Source organism: Chinchilla lanigera, unplaced genomic scaffold (genome assembly GCF_000276665.1).
Source record: "Chinchilla lanigera isolate Chin_1 unplaced genomic scaffold, ChiLan1.0 scaffold00001, whole genome shotgun sequence".
NCBI lineage: Eukaryota > Metazoa > Chordata > Mammalia > Rodentia > Chinchillidae > Chinchilla > Chinchilla lanigera.
The window spans coordinates 38,978,737-38,997,915 of NW_004955402.1; the positions used below are offsets into that span (position 1 = coordinate 38,978,737).

At 36.4% G+C, this 19,179-nt stretch overlaps 1 protein-coding gene across 2 annotated transcripts; it reads left to right on the forward strand.

Annotated features, from left to right (window-relative positions):
* Positions 1-515: 515 nt before the first annotated feature.
* Positions 516-15,198, forward strand: LOC102003924. 2 transcript variants are annotated; one of them, XM_005373171.2, is made up of 9 exons: positions 516-746; positions 3,087-3,317; positions 3,774-3,980; positions 7,369-7,602; positions 8,810-8,963; positions 9,066-9,175; positions 9,736-9,849; positions 11,110-11,256; positions 13,637-15,198. In XM_005373171.2, the coding sequence occupies exons 1-9, from the start codon at positions 663-665 to the stop codon at positions 13,769-13,771; spliced, it is 1,416 nt and encodes a 471-aa protein (XP_005373228.1). In that variant the 5' UTR covers positions 516-662; the 3' UTR covers positions 13,772-15,198. The 2 variants fall into 2 exon arrangements, with proteins under 2 accessions (XP_005373228.1, XP_013377868.1); XM_013522414.1 differs by lacking the exon at positions 3,774-3,980.
* Positions 15,199-19,179: the final 3,981 nt, after the last annotated feature.

The following is a 19,179-nucleotide window of genomic DNA, read 5'->3' on the forward strand; positions in this document are numbered from 1 at the left end:
ATGGAAGAATCCTAGGATAAAAGGTGCTTTGTTCTAGCATTAAAACTGGCTCTGTGATTTTGGGGCATTTCCTGCCCTTCTTTATGCCTCAGTTTTCTAATTTGAAAAGTGGGAATTACTATAGCACCTGACAGACTTGTTGTAAGAATGAGATCACCGTGTTTGTAAAACACTTAGCACAATGCCTGGCACACAGTAAGAGGAGGAAATAAAAATTAGCTATGATGATTATGACCTGTGTATGTGTCATCGGTTTCCTTATGTAAAAAATGGGAATAATTATAGCACCTAAAAGATTTCTTGTAAGAATGAAACCACATGCTTGTAAAACATTTAGCACAATTTCTGGCACATGGTAAGTAAATGTTAGCTATCATTATTATTACTTGTGTGTGTCATCAGTGGGCAAAGAACAGGAACCAAAGGAAGTATCTGATTGGCCTCTTGTTTTACAGTTCTTTCAAGTTAATTTTTTTTTAAACTAAGACTATAATTTGAGAGACAGCTTCCTTATTTAATTTCCTTAACTGTTAGCTCTATATAAGTGCTCCCTTACCCATAAGTTCTTATTCTTCTCTTCTTCGGATCTTCCCAATTTCCTAAAGCTGTGTTTTCCTTTCCCTTTTTTTCTTTTTCAGTGAATTGTTTGATCCTTTCTGCCAATGGACAACTTAGCATTTGAAATACATGAAGGTGGAGCACAAAATACTTTGTCTGTGGGAAAGATGAGCACCATATCCAGAATGGTAAGGTGGGATTTGCATTGTGAGATTATGTCCCCCGAAGACTTATGCAGAGCTCAGGAAAAAAACCACTCTTTAGACTACCTGTCCTCAAGAGATCTTAAAAAGCTAGCATCTCCTGCTCTATTTCCTGCTGTACTTCTCTCATATACTTTTAAAACTCACATCTCCTCCAGGTAATTACTAATGGCCTAACTCACTTTGAATGGCTGCTTATAGTATTGTGGTTTTTAAATTGATGATTATTATCACCAAGCAAAAAACTGTTTCACTGAGGCCTACTAGAGGCAATGTCTTACCCATGCTTGTCAGTAAACTTCAGAGAAGTTAAAGGGGGATATTTTACATTTTTATTTCTTTGTTCAGTTGGTTTTCCATTGTTCCTGTTCATAATGTTTTCTTTCTCTTATCAGTTTGAGGAGGCAGAATAATATCTTGTCTTGTCTTCTATTTAAAGAGATTTTTCCTGACTGGTATACTCCATGTTGAGCATACCAGTCAGGAAATACATACAGGGGTTGAAATTGACATTTAAAAATAAATAGAATACAAGTATTATTTGGGACACTTATTAAATGGTATGTATGGATATGCATGTGTATTTTTGTGTTCATTTACATATGTGTGTTGTACTGGATCACAATGGGAACTGTATTTCTTAATGTGGATGTGGAAAAAAAAAGTTTGAGAAATGCTGATGAAAGCCAATAATTGAGAAAGAAATATTAATAGTATCTAGTAAAGTAATACTTTCTGAGGTATACAAGGTTATATGCTGTCCTTTTCCTTTTTTTTTTGAATTAACCTAATGTGAGCTTAGAGACTTACGTAAATGTGAACTTGCCTTTGAAAGTATTCAAATGTAATGATCCCCAAATGATATCCCACAGTGGGAGTACTGTGGTTTAGTGGAAACAGTGCAGAATCAAGAGGGCTTCTCTTTAGACTTCCGACTTCAGACAACAGGGTGGCCTTTCAAAAACATTGCCCCTTTCTGAGCCTCATCAGGGAAATGGGTCATAGAGGTTAATCTAAAATCTTTAGGATACTTTCCATTGCAAAGTTTCTGTGTTTCTAGCTAGAGATTTATTACCCCCAGTGTTCTGACACAGAGCTTGTGACAGATGCCATAGGCCAGGTATCTTATTAGGAAAGGTAGTATTTCCTGTTCTGAGCATTTTTTTTTTTTTTCTGATATCTGGAATTGAACTCATGACCTCGCACTTGCCAGGCAGGCGCTGTGCTGCTGAGCTAAATCCCCAGCCCCCTGAGCATTTTTGATTCATCACCAGAGAGATAAGAAAAAAAAAATTAAGTCTACTTTTAAAAATACATTCTTTCATTTTGTCAGTCAGATTTAGTTGAAGTTATTAGAAAGACAAATTTGAGAAAATAAAAAAAAGTTTTTTTGTAGGGAGAAGAAGTTAAGTAATAGAATTCCAGCATCAGGGTGTCAGCAGGGTTGGTTTCATTCTAGGCTTCTGTCTTTGGCTTGTAGATGGCCATATTCTGATGTCTTCAAATGACACCCATCCCCATATGCCTGTATTACAATTTCCTGTTTTTATTTTTAATTTTTAATTTTTTTTGTTAATATCTATTAGTTTTACAAACTTCGGGGTTTCAATGTGTTATTTTAGTACGTGCATATATTTTTTTTGTTTGTTTGTTTTTTGTTTTTTTGGTTTTTCTCTGGTACCGGGAACCGAACTCACGACCTTGCACTTGCCAGGCAGGCGCTTTTGCCGCTGAGCTAAATCCCCAGCCCCATACGTGCATATATTTGATCGATCCATCCTTACATCCCCTCCCTGCATCCTTATTCTCTTCCTTTTATCTAATAGTCTTTCTGTACTTTCACCTCCTGCTCCATTTTTATTTCCCATATTAGGGAAAACACATGACACTTAACTTTCTAAATATGGCTTTTTTTTTTTTTTTTTTTTGCTTAATACAGTGATCTCTAGTTATATCCATTTTCCTGAAAACATTATAATTTCCTTCTTTACAGTGGAATAATATGCCTATATATGCTACATTTTCTTTATCTAGTCATTCATGAATGGGCATGTAGGCTCATTCTATATTTTGTTGGTTGTGAATTGTGCCTCAATAAACATGGGTGTGTAGGTACCACTATAGTATTATACTGACTTTAATTCCTTTGGGTGTGTACCAAGGAGTCTTATAGCTGGGTCACATGGTAATTCTATTTTTAGGTTTTTGAAGAACCTCCATACTATTTCCATGGTTGTACTAATCTACATTCCCACTAGTAGTATAGGAAGGTTCATTCCCTCCCACATTATGAATAGAGAATAATGACTTGATATTTTCTCCTAGGAAAAGAAGAAGCAGTGGTCATTGATGAGGATTTTTCTCATGTGTCTCTTGGCCTGCTTCATCACCACAGCAGTAGGAGTACTGATTGTCTCCTTGGTTTACCTTAACTCCCAGCCTCGCTTACATGTTCAGCTCCAACCTGCTTGGCCAATGAGAACAACAGCAGTTCCCAAAGTACAAAAGGCTGTTGATCCCAAATTCCAGTTTCTTAACCATTTACCTAAGTCAAAGGTATGAATCATGACATTGGAAAAATAAACTAAGTAGCTATTTCAAAATTATCTTTCCATTGTATGTTACTAAGCTTAGTTTGTATTGGAAGGGCAGCAGGAGGGAAGGAGGTTGGGTTGATGTGGGCCTCAAGCAGCAATTTCTTCAGTACATAATCCTGTGGGGGCGGCTGGAGGGGACTGTTTCAGATGATCGAGGGAAAGCCCTCTATTCACTTGCCAAGTTAGGTGTTCTTTCATGTCTAACAAGTTTTAGACTAGTAGCACTGCTAAGTCCACTACTCTCATTCCTGCCATATTGCCAACCTAGTCCTTGTCTTCAAAACTCCAAAATTCACCTCACTACCATTGCCTTTTCCATTTTGCCCCCTTCTTACTCTCTAGATAGGTCCTGGTCCCCTCATGTTCCTTAGGAGATGGCCTCCATGATGATGGTTGCTTGCTGATGCTTTTTTAGGTGTTTGAGTTCCCTGGTGGTGCAATCCAGTGGGCCCGGTACAGGAACAACATCAAAGACTATCTTAGTGATGAAGAAGAGGCCTTTGGCACCAGCTTGAACAGTCAGAGATCGCAGATGACTCTGGGGACCCTGAGAATAAAGAGCAAGGGCCTCCGGGCCCCTCACTGGCACTTTAATGCCAATGAGCATGGCTATCTGGTGCAGGTATAACTGGTCTTCCCACACTCTGCTTTTAAACGTCTGTATTGTATGTCCTTGGGGTATTATTTTAAATTGTTACAAAATCTACTTAACACCCTACTTAATTGTTAGATAAATAAGGAGACTTTCAATTAGATCCAATTAGATTGGTTAGCAGTGCCTCCGAGCAATGGCCTGTTTAATTATTTTTGTCATCGCTTTGAACTTTTTTCTTCAGTATGAAATTATATTTCACACACTATTGTTAAAATAAGATTACTATTTAGTCCTCTGAGCCAAAGCTAAAATTGGGAACTCTGATCTAATGATCAAAGAAACAGCAGCTTTATATTGTAAGGAAAAAAGCAGCAACTAGAATAACAAACTGGTTTGCTGATGTTCATGTGGGAGTCTCTAAGACCAGGGTGATTGGATGCCCTTTTGTGGTTTAGATCTTTCACAATGTTCTGAAGTTGAGTGAAATACACATAGATGGAGGTAAAATAGTGTACTTACTTGAATTTCACATAATTTAATTCCAAAGAATATTTATTGGTCTTCTTTCTTCCCAGTACTTTCCGAGTTTGGTCTTGCTCTAATGATCTGGTTAACCGATGTGCAGCCAATTTTATGGTGTAATTTTTGTTGCCATTAATTAAGACCCCCCCTTTTACTGGGACAATTCATTCAGTTTTAGAATTTAAAATAGGAAGAGAGATTAGATTCATCTATATGGAACCAAATCTTTATTTCTCATGAAAGGTTCAGAGAGAGCAGGAAAGTTTTCTAAGGATACATATAAATATCTTTGTGGATATTTGGATGTGGATATATGAAGTTGTTGGCTGGCCTGGGACAAAGTAATTGTTTTCTGACTTTTTTTTTCATACACATAAAATATGTAAAAGGGGATACTCTCCAAAAAATTAGTTTTTATATCCTTACTGAGCGGTTGAAGAGCATAAAGTGAAAGAAAAGCCAGCTAAGTGGACTTTCCTGGAGGGGGATCCCTACAGCAAACTGCACACTAGGGAGTCTGAGCTGGAGCGTGCTGGAGTGGACAGGAGACTTTGGGATCTAGCTTAGTCTGGGGAGGCTGTTCTCAAAGTCCAGAGAGATTTTATGAGGTGAGTTTCTAAATGTGGACTCTATGGTGTTGAATATTCTCTGGGTCTTAGGAAAACCATGAGATCACTGACTCATAGTCAGGTCAAGCAACCATTGAATAGAATGAGTAGGAAGTTCTTCTGTTGCACTCACTCATGTAGACTGCTTCTGAGCATCTTCAAGATGCCTCGCAGGTGAGCCTGAGAGAAGCAAGGCAGGTGAGGTAGCTGGTGTACCTACCCATTCACCACTGCAAGGATCCCATCAGCCACCATGCTGCCTCTGCTTTACATCTGGGATAGTTGATCCCCTAAGAAAAATGAATAGATATTCCTGTCCTTTTCTGTATGCAGACAAGGAGAGAGCTCTTTTATTTTTTTGGTGCTGGGAATAGAACTCAGGACATCACGCTTGCCAGGCAAGTGATGTGCCATTGAGCTATATCCCTGGCCTGGAGAGAGCGCTTTAAAGGTTTCTCTTTCCTCTTTAGTTCGCAGATGCATCCAGATTATACATGCTCTACAAACAGAACAAAGAGTGCTTTTTAAAATTTTATTAGTACGTGTTTGCAGTCTTCTTGGGGAGTGGTTACTACATACTACAGGGTGTTTCTTTTTTTAAAATTTCTTTCCATCCCTCTCTCTCCATCCTCCTCTAATTGCCGTATCCCATTTTTCAGTCTTGTTGATATTATTAATCTTAGCTTATGTTATGGCAGATAATATTTACATTAATTGAGGTTATTAGGATCCTGTACATGGCATAGCTTTATTCTACTTGTTTTCCCTTCCTCTCCCCCTCACCCTTCACATTTTGTTTCCTTTTTTTAATTTTAAAGACACTTTTCCCTTGGACTTCCCTAGTGCAAGAGCCCATCTCCTTGTCCTCTGCTATCCATCCTTTATTATTCTCTTATTTGTACTTTGCCTCACTTAAATGAGAAATACCATATCGTATTTAAACTTATATATCTGGTTTATTTCACTCAATGTCATATTTTCCAGGTGCATCCATTTTCCTACACACATCTCAAACCTGTTATTTTTTATATCCAAGTAGTAGTCCATTATAGATAAATAGCACATTTTCCTTTTCTTTTTTTTATCCAATCATCTGTTGATGGGTATTCAGGTTGTTTTGAGGATTATTAGCCATTTTGACTGTATTGGTTTTGCATATTCAGGAGCAGGGGACATCTTCCCATTTTCTACTGTCCTCTTCAATCTCCCTTTCAAAGTACTGTAGCTTTCTTTGCAGAGGTCTTTCACTTTCTTGCTTAGGTTAATTCCTAGGTGTTTAATTTTTCTTGAAGCTACTGTGAATGGTATTATTTTCATAATTCCCTTCTCATCCCATTAATTGTTGGTGTATAAGAATGCAAGTGATTTTTGTGTGTTGATCTTGTGTCCTGCTACATTGCAGAAATTCGTTACTAATTCTAAGACTTTTTTGGTGGAGTTCTTTGAGTCTTCTATGTAGAATATCATGTTATCTGCAAATAATGGTAATTTGAGTTCTTCCCTTCCTGTATGTATCTCTTTTATTTTTTCTTTTGCCTACTTGCTCTGGCTAATGTTTCAAGCACTGTGTTGAATAGAAGAGGTGAGAGTATAATCTTGTCTTATTCCTGATTTTAAGGGGGATGCTTTTAGTTTTACTGCATTTAGTGGTATGGTGGCTGTAGCTTTTATCATGTTCATGTTCTGTACCTGTTTCAAAGACCTCTTTTTCATCCACCATATATATATTACAGTATGTGAACATGAGTTGCTGGTAAAACAGAAATAATGGCTTCTTCTGTAACTACCTTAAAGGTAGTACTGAGGAACAGAGTATAAAATGAGAGAAAGTATAGAATTTATATCAAAGTATGGTATAGTATGGGTAAAAGTGTAGACTTTGGAGCCACACTGCTGAGGTCCCAAATCCCAGATTCTCCATTGGCTTAGATGAATAACCTTAGGAAAATTACACATTCTTGCTAAACTCAGTTTTCTCACCTGTAAAGTGGAGAATATAAAGTATTATGCTTCATGGGATTGATATAAGGAGTAATTGAATTGAAACAGGCGAATTGCTTACATGAATATCTGAAATAATAAAAGCACCAAGTTTTAGCTCCTATTATTATTAAAACTGTGTTCAGGGCTTTTCTTAACTGGAAAGTGCACACACATTAAAATTTCACAGGCCAGTGGTGATAGGAAACAAGTCTGAAATAATACCTTAGAATCAGGCAGTGAAAAAAGATTGAGAAACATCACTCTAAAGTGAAATGGGATGTGCTTTTCTGTTTATATTTCAGGGCACTGCATGGATTGGGGTGGTTGATGATGGTGGTGAAGTAGCTACCACATACAATGTCACAGCTGGTCAAGTAATCTTCTTCCCTAAAAATACACTGCACTGGATAAAGAATGTGGGTAATGAAGACTGCTTTTTCCTTCTCTTCTTTTCTACACATGATGAACTTCAGACTCTGGATGTTGATGATGTATTTTTCTCTACACCTGAAGACATTGCTTCCAGGTCTCTTAAGGTATGTACCAGTTTTGAAAATCCCTTTCACTATGAAGATATTTATAATGCAGTCGCAAAGATGGTAGAACTGTTTGTGGGAAGGCAACCAGTGTAGATGCCCAAGAATTTTGCTCAGAGGTATGGTAACAATTGAATCATTGACTCAAAAGTGTACCTTGTATTCCTACTAAAGACAAAACTTTTTGGATATGTTGTTACTATTTATTTTCCTTTATGGAGGGCTTCCATAGGAAATTACAGTGTGGTAGCAGGAGACAGTAATATAATCAATGGAAAAATTGCTGTAATTTATATCCTTTAAAAGCCATAAGCTTACTCATTCTTTCTGTGAAGAAAGTTTATTGCAGATATTGGAATCATTTTTTCCCCTAATCTCATGCAGAGAATACTATAGTTTTCCTCAAGAATTGCTATTTTAAAAAAATCTCATTTATTTTAATGGACACTTAAAACTGAACAAGTTAATGGAGTACTATGACATATTTTGATACATGTACACAGTGTATGATGTTTAAATCAGATTAAACATGGCTATCTCCTCATTTACCATTTCTTTATGGGAAAAAAAAATCTTAAGTCCTTTCTTCTAGCTTTTTAAAATCTGTAGTACATTATGTTATCTATTGTCACCCTACTATGGAATAGTACAGCAGAACTTCTTATTCCTATTTAACTATAAATTACTTCAAATACCTGCACTGTTTCTGGGGCAGGGGGACAGCTGACAGTGGGCTGGGGCTGGTTACAGTGGGTTAGGTGTGGCTGCTAATAGATACTGACATTGCAAATGGGAAAGAATTGGTGATGGCCCATGATGAGCAACTGGAGGGGCTTCTGTGGTAAGCTCAGGAATCTGCTTAATAAGTTTTTGAGATTGTCTTACAGTATTCTAATAGTCTAGTGCTATAGGAAGAAATAAGAGAAATGATTCATTACAGGGAATGTGTAAGCATGCAGACCAATGTATATTTTTGCAGGACTTTTATTTACCATAAAATACCAACTACTTGAAACCAAAATATTAAAAATTTAAGGGATCTTCACAAGTATTACAAGTTTAAAGCTAATTGATGGGAGCTCTTCTGCCTGGATCACGATAACCACACTGGAGCTAATGCTACCCTGTCCTCAACTACTCACATTTCTATTACTACAGTTTGTACAATGCCCCGCAAACATCTTACATAGTTTCTTGTGTGTTTCAGCCTGAAGGTGGAGTTAATTTCATTAGAAAATTTCATAAGCAAACCGAAGACCAAGCGGTTAATCTTCCTCACAACCTGGCAGACCTGGTTATGAATGCTAGTTATGTACAATCTCCAGACAGCCTTGTGTGGAGATACTTTTTTGACCTTAAAGGTATGGTATATTGTTTTATGAAACCTTTTTAGTTAAGTATTTCTACTTTACCATTTTGAAATAGTTGATCTTATTTTATTTCTTAAACCTCTTCTGACTTAGGTTCCAAAGAATATCGGTTTCCAGGAGGAGTAATACAAAAGGCACATTATTGGAAGAATGGAAGTGAACTAAGCAACAATGAAAAAATTTTCAGTGAATTCCTGAATGAGGTAATTGAGAAAATTGTTTGATGAGCATTCACATAGATGAAATATGAGATTTAAATTGGATTCAGGCTTTTGAGCAAAAAGAAAAGATTTTGCCAAGCATTGGCTGACTTGATCAATGTAAGTTATCACTCCAGGCTTCAGGGCAGATCTAGGAATTTAACTTCTATAACATGGATGGTTACATGAGTAAAAAGGTTGGATACTTGTGAGAGCTTTCTTTTCATTTGTTTTAAATGCTCAGCTGACCATATTGCATAGATGTGGCATCAGATTCCATAGGTTCAAATTCTAGTTCTGCCACTTGGCTATGTGATTGTAGGTAAATTCTTCAACCAACTTAGATTTAATTCCATCGCCTATAAAATGAAGAGAATAATACTACAGAGCTTATCAGATTGTTTTGAAGAATAAGTGATATAATAAGTGCTAAGGACATAGAAAAGTCCACATTCTTAGAGCTGTATAAATATTAGTTATTTTCATGATTATATAAATTGTTCTAAGGTAGTATGTTGACAAAATAACTGGATTTCTTTTTCTTTTTCTTTTTCTTTCTTAAGCATGAAAATGCTCTCAGTTTGAGTACACTCAAAATTTATAATAATGGATTACGGCAACCACATTTTCATTTTAATGCAAATGAAATGGGATATGTATTAAGTGGCTGTGGAAAGGTAATTTCTCTGTAAACATTTTATGTTTATTTTTCAATGCAGAAAGAAGCAAATGGGAGATTTTGTTATTGTTGTTTTAGTACAGTCATTAGTACCCTAAAATGACAGTCCCAGTAGCTTTCTGGGCACAGTTTCAACAGATGATACTATGCAGACCCTGTTAAGTGGTCTCCAAGTTGGCTTAGTCAGAAAGATTCAAGATGAGTGTGAAAGAAGCTAAGAATATAGTAGAAGTGATAAAGACTTTTTTGATGGAATCTGGAATACTTGCTTAGATTTTGAGAGTTTTGTACATTCAGGTAATGCAAAGTGGAATGGGTTGCTCTCTGTGAGAGTGTGAAGTAGCTATTTGCTTCTCAGTATAATGTGAATTGGAGTAGCCAGGAAGGTGTGAAACAACAGTATGGTGGCATATAGTCCAGCTGGTCCAGGATACTCCCAATATATACTTGTTTTCTGGATGAAATTATTAATACCTCCTTTGACTCTTTAGAGAGCCTGGTTTGTGTGATCACTTTTATGAGTACCATTAAAGAAAGTCAAGCTGTGTAGTGTATTAATACAATGATTTGACTGAAAGTCTATTCTAGACTTTCATGGGATTCTCTTGGGAAATCTACAATATATCCAACAAGTGGAATGGACCTCATTAGCCAATACTTTTCTCAATTTTGAAAGAACCAAAATCAGACTGAAATTCACTTTATGCCATAGCAAAGGATTTGTTCTATGTTTTTAGAGGTGAATACTTTAATGCTTTGGGAAAAAGCTTTGTAACCTTCCACAAATTATATTTCAAAGACTGTACTTTTCTTGTGCTTGTGTTTGCATCATAGACATATTTAGTCTCTCATTCTTTTAAGAAAGAATTAAAGATGTTACTCTCCTAGAAGGATGATAGAAATGAAGACATGAAGGTAGTGAAACCCTGAACTGTAAATTCTCTGCCTAAAGTATATGGAACAAAATTTCTAATCCTTAATTACAAAATAGCAATTGATGCATTTTTTTATATGATGTTCTGCATATTGAACTCAGTAGTGCATTTTGAATAATACTTAGTATATTTTGATTTTTCGGGGGCTGTATCTCTAAAATAAGAATTTTTGCGAAAGATGGCCTCCATCTTCTGCACTTCACTGTCACTAAGAAGTCCTCATATAACCATGTTTTTAGTCACCTGTTCTTTGCTATTAATATTTATCTTTAATGAGTATTTGATTTTTTGTACTTAATGTAAACATAAATTATGTCCCTTAGGTGGGTATTATCAATACTCAGGGTACTATAGAATTTGACATCCACATTGGAGATGTGATATTTTTCCCCATTGGAACCCAGCATTACATTAAGAGCACATGCGATGAGGATTTGCTTTTCATTCTTGCCTTCAGTACTGGAGACAAGGTAAGGATAAACCCGTTTAAGAGAGCATGCTGTGTTAGTAATCCATAGAATAGTCTGCTAAGCAATGTGTGGATGAAGCAGGCCTCTCAATAAGTAAATATGTGTGAAGTGAATGGAGGAACAAGTAAGCTGGATGAAAATGTGGGAAGAGCAAGGAGAATCAAATAATCTCCACTTAGTTCTAAAGGACTCCTATATATCAAATTCTCTCTTAATTTCCCAAATTCGGAACCAGCTGAGAAAAACTAAAGAATCAGTACACAGAGAACCATGAAATCATCTTACTTACTAACCAAGTAGATATTAGAGAATGTGACTAATATCTGTGGCAAGTAGATTTCCTAATATTTATCCTTATTGACTAGGCATACCTATGTTGAGGTACGCCCTTAAACACCTTATGGCATAAAGTAACAGCTGCTCTGTGAAGGTTTACCAACTTGCAAACAGGAAGTTGGAGGAGTTGAAGTGAGCATGACTACTTTGTTCCTCTTAAATGGAATGGAAGTGGAGGGAAGAGAGAATTGTGTGAGAGAAGGGGAGAGGAGAGAGAGAGAGAGGTTCTTATGGAAAGAAACTTCAGAGTAATAAAATAACATTTTTTCTCATATTTTAAGCATGTCTAATATGCTCTAAGCTATAAAGCATAAATTAGGAAATTATTCACTGCATTAATCTTTAAAAATTCACCCATGATTTCTTTATTAGGGACTTGGTGTATACACAGCACTTCACAATGCCACCCTTTAAAATTTTTTAAAAATTAATTCCCTTTCTCTCTTTTTCCTGTGGACTTTAGATATTTAGAAGTCCTTAGGACTAGGTTACCTTCTGAGACTGTGAGAGTTTTAACAGTTTGTTTAGGAACACCTGGGCCAAGTTTGGGAATAGACAGACATATCTTCTGGCTGTGGTTCTTCCTTCAAGGAGCCGCAGCAAAGGCCCCAGGAGTGAACACAGTATGAATTATGCAATATCGTCGCCAGGGCTTCAGCCCAAAGGAGGGTTATGTCCTGCTGAGTGATGCTTATTTTCCAGAACAGCATCCTACCTTCTATGGGGAAAGTGGAAAATTCCAGCACCTATTTCCCTGTAGGTCAAAACCTTTCTGGGTAAATCTGGACAAGGTTTGTAGAGATCTGTGTAACAAAGAGGTAGAATGTAAAGTTGGCTATAGACTGTTGGGAGAAGGATTCCAGTGACTCCTACTTACTGGCATTGCTGCCCCCTTGGCACCATTTTCTACAGCCATTTTAAGAACAAATCAGAACAACAAATCCAACTCAACCAAATGTAAACAAGAAGAAAAAACTCAAGTTAAAAATAGCAAGTTAGAGTTTAAATAGTTAAGAAGAGGAAAAGAGAATTCAAAATAAATAGAATAAATTACAAGTATAAAATATTCCAGAAGTAAAAAGTGAATAATTAAAATAAATATAGGGATAAGTAAAATTTAGTGTGACATGAAAGCCTAATACCAACTATTAAAACTAAAAATGTGAAAGGATGAAATGCCAATTGAATACCATTAAATATAAGCCAAAAATTAAAGATTACAAATATTTTAAGAAGAGATAGAAGTATAATTTTTAAATGAAAAGAAACAATTTATGGGGTGATTTATAACAGGGAAGAAAGGAATGAATTAGAATTTGGGGTAGGAGGAAGTTTTTATTCCTATCTCTGCCCTTAGGAGTGTACAGTGTACATCTTGAGCAATGGTAGTCCCCGATTACCTAATTGGAGTGAGTAATGGGAAAGGTTTAAAAGAGGGCTATGTTGGTACCAGGTATGTGAAAGGAAGGAGGGAAGGAAAGAGATGTATCTTTACATACAGAAATTGAGAAAAAACTGAGAAGGAGGGGTAGTGTAAGGAAGGGGGGTATAATATAGGGGACAAAAAAAGATACAGAGAGTCAGACCCAGCCTACTGGACATCCAGCCCAGGCAGGCAGAGATTTCCAGCTCTGTGGGGAGAGACCGGTATCTGGCTTGGAGCACTGGGACCACTTATTTGGTAGTGGGTTTACCTTACGTGCTCTGGGCTTGGGGGTCTGAGTAGTCCTTTTGCCACTCATCCTTGCTCACAGGAAGAAAGATAAACCTGCTTGCTCCTCACAGAGAACCATTTCCTACTGGGGCAGAAGTTCCTTCCAAAGGATTCTTGGGATGCCTCAGCCATTCTAGCCATTATATTCTCCATACTTTGAGTTGAAAAAGTGAGCTCTGTGTGGCAAGGGAAGACTGGCGTCAAGGTGAGCATGTGCAGAAGTTCATAGCACGAATCAGGCAGTACTGCACATGCCTTGACAGCTGTATGATCTCTGCAGGAATCAGAACAGTTTTGTGCTGACACATCTTTTGATTTTTATACCATCAGCTGCAAACCCTTGACATGGATGATTATATGCAGGCCACTGCAGACCATATCTTGGCCCAACTTTTCTTCAGGAGACAAAGTGAATTTAAGAAGATTCCCAAATTCAAGGAGGACCAAGCAATCAACCTACCTTAGAGTTATTGTTGAGTTCCTACCTATTCTCTATTGGTTGTTGCTAATGAACTAGGTGGGAGGCCTTTTACAAAAAGTGGGATGGGACATTTGATGCAAAACAGCCCTGAGTGCCTGTTTAGCTGATAGTAAATATAGGAAATTAATGCTAAGAGAACATTTCAGACTAAAATGTTTTGGGAAGTCCTGATAAATTAAACTAATATATTTTTGTATGTACTTTAGTATATGTTTATAAACATATATTTGTTTATTTTCCTTTTGTAACTTTAAATTTATTCCTCCAAATGTAAATGATGTAAATCCATTCTTCCTGTGCACATAGGTAAAACTTAATACCCTGTAAATGTTTTTGACTTTATCACTATAAAAGGAAGCATGTCAGCTTATGTATATACATATTGAAACAATGGAATCCACATATGTCAAACCTTGTCTGAAGAGTTACTGAACCCTGGGCTGGGGATTCTCAACACTTTTTTGGCATTGGATACTTTTTGCAATGCCAGCATTTTTAAGAACTCATTTGCAGTAGAAGTTATTTACTGTGTGTAAGCTGAGAAGATATTTAATGATAAACCAATTATGAATTTGATATGATCTTTGAATATATTTGGATTTTATATATCACTTCATCATCTGTTTACATTTGAGAAATAGTCCCCCCTATATTTGAGAAGTACATGGTTTATTTAGTCTTTTGGTATTACTAGCTAGTTATATCCATCAGTTATCATTCTGAAGCTTGTTGGGGCTGATAGTCTCAAAGTTGGGTCACTGTCTTAAGTAGAAATTACTTTTTTTAGATATAATCTGTGCTTGATTTTTATTTATAATTTCTTTTATTAGATATTTGGTGTCCCAGCAGTATGCTTAGCACCGTAATCAGTTCTAGCCTGCATTATGTAAAATTCTGAAGTGGGATATGTGAGAAAGCAGGTCACTGTGTCTGGAAGGGAGGAACCCAGTGGTAAAATATGAGACATGAGATTGGAGAAGAGAGGAGAGATCATATGGTAAAAAGTCTAGTGCCCCTTGCAACCTCCTAATTGTGAATTTACCTGATCGCTCTTTTTCAGGAGAGCTAGCCAAGGTCAAAATTTGGTAACAGTGGGAAATTTCTGGGGGTTGTTATTTTGAAGAGACTTTATAGGGAATAGGTTACAATTCAGGGGAAAGAGAAATATGGTTGAGAAGATGCAGTGACTTGCACATAGGTATATGGAAGAGGATATTCAAATAGAGGGGGAATAGTTATAAAAGGTGGATGACAATGTGTACAGATGGATTTTATCTATAACATGTTACTTTGGGATTTTAAGAAATATACTATAAGTCAGTTCATAATACATTTTCTTGTATCAGGAAGTATTGTATCAGATTACTGTGTGGTCATTTAATAAAGATTTTGTATGTCTTTGTACATTTTATCATTCCAATCCTGAGTGACATCTGTTCTTCTGAGGCATTATTTGATTCCCTTTAAGCATCCTTGAAATATGATCTATCATCACCTCCAGTCCTAGTTTTTTGAGGAATCTCCACGCTGATTTCCACAGTGGTTGTACCAGTCCACACTCCCACCAGCAGTGGAGAAGGGTCCCTGTTTCCCCACAGCTCTTCCAACATTTATTATAAGTGCATTCCTTGATGGTAGCCATTCTTTCTCACTTTTTTTATTTTAAAGGGAAAAGAAAACAACAACATAGATAAAAACAAAACAACACAAAAACAATAAAAATGATATAGAATTTCAAAACAAGATGATAGGAATTAACAGCAGTTGTTATATTACATATTGTAATCTTCAGCAAAGTTGCTCAGATTACCAGATGCAAGAGTGCAAGATTGATCAAATAATTAAATAGAATAAATATAGTAAAAAAACATTAGAAATGATACAGAGCTTCACTACTCAAGATAGTAGTTATTTAACAATGGTTGTTATATTGCATATTGTTGTCTTCAAATCATTGTTCAGATTACCAGATATACAATAAACCAATAAACATCAACAGTACAATTATCCCAGCTATCCTTGTATATCCATATATATGTGTTTTTCCCTTTCTTGTTTCTTTCTTTTCTCCTTTCCCTCATCTCAGTTTTTCTTTCCCTGTGAGCAGTTTCTTTCCCTTTCACAATATCTATGTATGCCTTGGGCTTTATTTACTCTTTCAGGTTCTTACACCAGGGAGACCATATGATGTTTACACATGTGGGTTTGATTTATTTCACTTATGAGTATGGTCTGTAGTTGCATCTTACCTGTAAAAGCCTCAGTTTATCTTTTTTATACTTGAGTAATTCTCCATTATATAAAAAGCCACATCTTTTTTATCCATTCCTTCATTGATGGGCATTTGTGTTATTTCCAAGATTAAGCTGTGACAAATTGCACTGCTACAAACATACGTGCACATATATTGCTGTGTTATGTTTTCAGTTCTGGAAATATACCCAGAAGGGGAATAGGACCTCTAATCCTAGTTTTGTGAGGAATCTCCACACTGATTTCCACAGTGGTTGTACCAGTCTGCACTCTCACTAACAGTGGAAAAGAAGTATTCTTTATTCCCCAGAGCCCCTCCAATATTTGTCATTGGCTGATTTCTTGATGATAGCCATTTTTTCTAGGGTGAGATGGAATCTCAGTGTTGCTTTAATTTGCATTTCTCGAATGACCAATGATGTTAAAATTTTTTTCGTATATTTATTTTCCATTTGTATTTCTTCATCTGAGAAATGTGTATTCACCTCAGATGCCCATTTTTTGATTGGGTCTTTGAATTTTGGGGGCCTATTTTTTTTTAAATTCTTTACATGTTCTAGATAGAAGTCCTTTGTCTGATGGATAGTTGGCTAAAATTATTTCCCAATTCATGGGTTTTCTTTTTACCCTGTTGGTGATCTCTTTTTTTTTTCCCCCCCCTCCGGTACCGGGAACCAAACTCACGACCCTGCGCTTGCCAGGCAGACGCTTTGCCGCTGAGCTAAATCCCCAGCTCCGGTGATCTCTTTTGATGTGCAAAACTTTTCAATAAGATGAGATCCCAGTTATTGATTCTTTGAAGTATTTCCTATGCAGTTTGGTTTTTGTTTGTGAACTCTCTGCCTACCTCTATGTCAAGATTTCTACCTACTTTCTCCTCCAATAGATTTAGTGTTCCTGTGTTAATATTTAGATTTTTGATCCATTTTGACTTTAGTTTAGTGCATTGTGATAGACGTCTGTCTAATTTTAGTTTTTGGCGTTTAGAAAGCCAGTTTTTCTAGCACCATTTATTAAAGAGGCTACTTTTCTTCCAGTGAACATGTTTGGCCCCTTTGTCAAAGATAAGGTGGCTAAGTGTGTTTGTAGTTGTGTCTGCATCTTCTAATCTGTTCCATTGATCCTCAGGTCTGTGTTTTTTTCCATTACCATGCTTATTTTATCACAGTAGCTTTGTAGTATAATTTCAAATCAGAGATTGTGATGTGTCCTGCCTTTCTTTCCGTCTTTCTTTTCTTTTCTTTTTTTGTCTTTCTGAGCACTATGCAGTTCAGACTAGCCTTGAGCTCACTTTGTAGCCCAGGCTGGCCTCAAACTCACAGCAATCCTCCTGATTCAGCCTTCCGCTGGCCTCAAACTCACAGCGATCCTCCTGACTCAGCCTCCTGAGTGCTGGGATTACAGGCATGTGCTGCCATGCCTGGCCTTGTCCTGCCTTTCTTTTGTTGCCCAGGATTGCATTTGGTATTCTAGGTCTCTTCTGGTTCCAGATGAATTTTAGGAATGTTTTCTCTAGATCTATGAGGTATACTAATGGTATTTTAGTTGGGACTGCATTGAACCTGAGCAAGAATTTTTGGAGTATGGCTATTTTCCTATTGTTGGTTCTCCCTATCCACAAACAAGGAATCTTTCCATTTATTGAAATCATCTTCAATCTCTTTTTTCAGAGTACTGTAATTTTCATTGTATAGATCTTTTATTTCCTTTGTTTGATTGATTCATAGTATTTAATTTTTTAAGATGCTATTGTGAAAGGTATAGTTTCCCTAATTTCTTGTCTCCCAGTATGTTTGTGGTTTGTGTATAGGAATGCCACTGATTTTTGAGTGTTGAATTTGTATCCAGCTATGCTACTGAATTTGGCTATTTAATCTATAAGCCTTTTGGTGGAATTTTTTTGGTCTTTTATGTAGAATATCATGTTATGTGCAAATTATGATAATTTCACTTCTTCTTTTCCAATCCTTATTGCTTTTATTTCTCTCTCTTGTCTAATTGCTTTGGCTAATATTTCCAGAACTATATTGAATAGGAGTGGTGACAGTGGACACCCTTGTCTTGCTCCTGATTTTAAAGTAAAGGCTTGCAGTTTTGTCCATTTAGTACAATGTTTGCTGTTGGCTTGCCATAGATGGCTTTTATCAGATTGAGCTAAAGATCATCTATTCCTATTTTCTCTATGGTTTTTATCATGAATGAGTGTTGGACTTTGTCAAAAGCTTTTTCTGCATCTATTGAGATGATTGTGTGTTTTTTTGTGTTTGGCTCTGTTGATAAGGTGTATTACATTTGTTGATTTGCATATCTTGAACCATCCCTGCATTCCTGGAATGAATACCACTTGGTCATGGTGTATACTCTTCTTGATGATTTGCTGCATTCTGTTTTCTAGTATTTTTATTGAGTATTTTTGCATCTATGTTCATTAGGGAGATTGGCCTGTAGTTGTCTTCTTTGGTTGGGTCTTTCTCTGGTTTTGGTATCAGGAATGAGTTAGGTAGAACTGCTTCCCTTTCAATTTCATTAAAGAGTTTGAGAAGAATTGACATTAAATCTTCTCTAAATTTTAGCTGTGAATCCATCAGGACCTGGGCTTTTCTTTGTTGATAAGTTTTTCATTACATTTTCAATTTCATTGACTGATACTGGGTTATGCAGAATGTGTATATCTTCTTTTATTCATCTTTGGTAATTCATATGTATCTAGGAATCTGTCTGTTTCTTCTGTGTTTTCCATCCTCTGAGAATAAAGATTTTCAAAGTAGGTATTGATGATCTTCTGAATTTCTATAGGCTCTGTAGTAATTTCTTCCTTTTTTTCTTCATTGCGTGAATTTGAGTTTTTTCCTTCCTCTTTTTGGTAAGATTGGCTTGGGGCTTATCAATTTTACTTATTCTTTCAAAGAACCAAGTCTTTGATTCATTAATTCTTTGTATTATGTTCTTAGTCTCCATTGATTAATTTTTGCTCTGATCTTTATAAGTTCCTGCCTTCTTTGGCTTTGTGCTTGACTTGCTCTTCTTTTTCTAGAAGCTTGAGGTGCAGCATAAGATTGTTTATTTGTACTTGTTCTGTTTTCCTGATGTGAGAATTCACCACTATAAATTTCCCTCTTAGGACTGTTTTCATTGCATC

What these genes read in the sequence shown, in the direction of transcription:
- LOC102003924 (XM_005373171.2), top strand. Translation starts at nt 663, where the DNA reads ATGGACAACTTAGCATTTGAAATACATGAAGGTGGAGCACAAAATACT. An exon ending in ACCATTTACCTAAGTCAAAG is followed by an intron (nt 3,318 to 3,773) that starts GTATGAATCATG and finishes ATGCTTTTTTAG; the next exon opens with GTGTTTGAGTTCCCTGGTGG. An exon ending in CCTTCAGTACTGGAGACAAG is followed by an intron (nt 11,257 to 13,636) that starts GTAAGGATAAAC and finishes TTATACCATCAG; the next exon opens with CTGCAAACCCTTGACATGGA.